Raw genomic sequence first — 2,351 nt, forward strand, 5'->3', positions numbered from 1 at the left:
CTTATTTGGTATCAATATCCATTTCCATTTCCCCCATTGGCAAGGGGTTGTGGCGTTCATGTTTCTCTTCCATAAGAATCGTTTGATAGGCTTCAAAAATTCTTTCCAATTGGCTTTGCTCAATTTAAGTAGCGGAGATAGGAAAGAAATGTAAGGGATCATGAAAGCATTTATCACAATAACTCTCTAGGGTAGAGGGGCCACTAAGGGTACGTCTAACTTGCACAGAATGACTCTTCAACATCTGTGGATGGTTCCCCAAGTGTTCACTATGTAAAAAAAATTTGTATCACGTGCATTCACCAAAATGGATTAAAAGTATCCCTTATAGGTCTTATGTACACACATTTTTGTAACTTTACAAGAATATAACATCCCTTTTGTTCAACCCACGTGCTATGTTACAAAGTATACAAATACATTAGTGAACTCCCCGAGGGATGGTTTTGAGCTCTAAGGGGTGCAAAAGGTGCACAACCAGTAGGGATTTAAGATGATATACGTGGCTCTGGGCTTAGTTCCACACACAGTGTTTGTAGTGGGCGGACAAGATCTCCGAGGAGGTTGCTAAGACATTTGAGATGGGGTTACGCTCGTATTGAGACAGGTTGAGTTCAAGTTTGGACCATGTAGCCCACGAATAGAAAGGGCCTACATCAACTCACCTAAGCCAACAACCCAAGCGCCTATGTGTCATCATTGGGGGGTGATCAGTCTATTTGTTGGACCCCGTCTCACTACTAGCCCCTCTACCCTATTATTGTGAATTTTGAAATTTGAGGTCTATTTTGAGAATTTTCACAAATTTAGAGGGTATTTTGGTAAATTTCTCTTCAAACTTCTCATTATTTGTGACACCGTGTCCTTGCGAGTGTGTATGTAATTTGGGGTGTGTGTGTGTGTGTGTGTGAGAGAGAGAGAGAGATCGAGAGAGTTTGTACATTTGTGTATTTTTGTATCTCATTTGTAAAGGCATTTTAAATTTCAATTAACTTGGATAACAAGAAGAGATGTGTCGATTGAAAGGGCAGGTTCTGTAGAAGGGGAGAGAGAGGGCGGTGTGGACTGTGGAGGAGGGGCGATGTGGCCGTAAATGTCGAGTTATGAGTTGAGGTATGGGTTTGAACCAGAGAAATGGCACGACGACTGGTGGCTTACACCAGATATGGAGATGTCGGAACACCTCGACATTCTGCCCGTCATCTTCAGAGAGACGTACCTCACGTCCCATCTTCCGGTGTCCGTGGCGTCCTCCATCATAGCCAGCCTCACTGTTCTCTGCAATGTCCTTCCTGAACGAGTCCGCTTGGTATTTCTTCTTCTGCAAACTGTCTTTTCCACGGTTGTAGAGCACTTCTACATGCTTTATTTGCCGGCGGGGCTTGATCGACGCAGGGAGATGGAGATGGCCTGCAATCTCTTCTGCATCTCTCGCACCCTCGCCCGCCGCATTCACCTCTTCAACCAATCCATGACTCCTCTTTACCTGCGGATCATCCGCGTCGGCTCCTCCGATCCATCCAACCCTTCCTTTCTCCGCCTCACGTATTGTCTCGATAACCAATGCAAGGCTCTTTGTCGCATGCTCTCGCTCGCTGAGACGTATGCCTCATATGCTGGCTCTTTGGCTAGGGTTGGTCAACTGCTTGCAGGTGCAGGTCAAGAGGTCGATGCTGGCGTACCCATGGACGAGGATGGAATGGAAGTAGAGGATGAAGGGAACGGCATTGATATCGGTGAGGATGAGGGTTTAGAGCTTGATGATGATGACGACGATGATGATGATGATGATTCAGACCTTGATTTGTCTTTCAGAGGTCATGTGTGACTCTGGAATTTGGGACTTCACACTTTGGCCCTCAAACTTGAGTCTGTCAAATTTTGATGTTGGTTTGGTTCCAGAGTCTGGTTTTGAATCAAGTAGCAACATTGACTCTTTTGGTTTAAGTTTCTCCCAAAGTCTCGATTTAGTGACCATTACCATAGGGTGCGCCTTTTACAAAGAATGGTCCCAAGTATAGGGATAGAAAAGGGGCATTTGATGCACGCATGTCATGTTTGGGGGGTTCACCATTCAGTACCCTCCTATATAATGTGCGTTCGTGAGATACTTAAAAAATTTCTCTTTAAACATGTTTAAATGAATAAAACGATCTTTTATTTTATTTTTATTTTTTAAAATTGAATATAAAAACTTTTTATTTTAATGAATCTCTGTTAAATTGCCTAAAAAATTTATATGTTAAAACCTTTCTTTTCGAACTCATGTTATACATTAACATGATTACATAGTGCACCCCTCGAGATGTCATGTCTCCTTATTGTTACTAGCCAAATACACACAAGGTAAG

General features: G+C 43.1%; 1 protein-coding gene across 1 annotated transcript; it reads left to right on the forward strand.

Moving 5' to 3' along the window:
• The first annotated feature begins 1,059 nt into the window (after positions 1–1,059).
• Positions 1,060–2,097, forward strand: LOC147422058 (uncharacterized). Its single transcript, XM_086503655.1, has one exon. It carries the CDS (start codon positions 1,094–1,096, stop codon positions 1,826–1,828), a length of 735 nt encoding a protein of 244 aa, XP_086359781.1. The 5' UTR covers positions 1,060–1,093; the 3' UTR covers positions 1,829–2,097.
• Positions 2,098–2,351: the final 254 nt, after the last annotated feature.

This window comes from Adiantum capillus-veneris, chromosome 27 (genome assembly GCF_014529385.1).
Source record: "Adiantum capillus-veneris isolate H3 chromosome 27, ASM1452938v2, whole genome shotgun sequence".
Classification (NCBI taxonomy): Eukaryota; Viridiplantae; Streptophyta; class Polypodiopsida; order Polypodiales; family Pteridaceae; genus Adiantum; species Adiantum capillus-veneris.

Bases quoted from the DNA above. Each gene is read 5' to 3' on its own strand.
- LOC147422058 (XM_086503655.1), top strand. From the start codon at position 1,094: ATGTCGAGTTATGAGTTGAGGTATGGGTTTGAACCAGAGAAATGGCAC.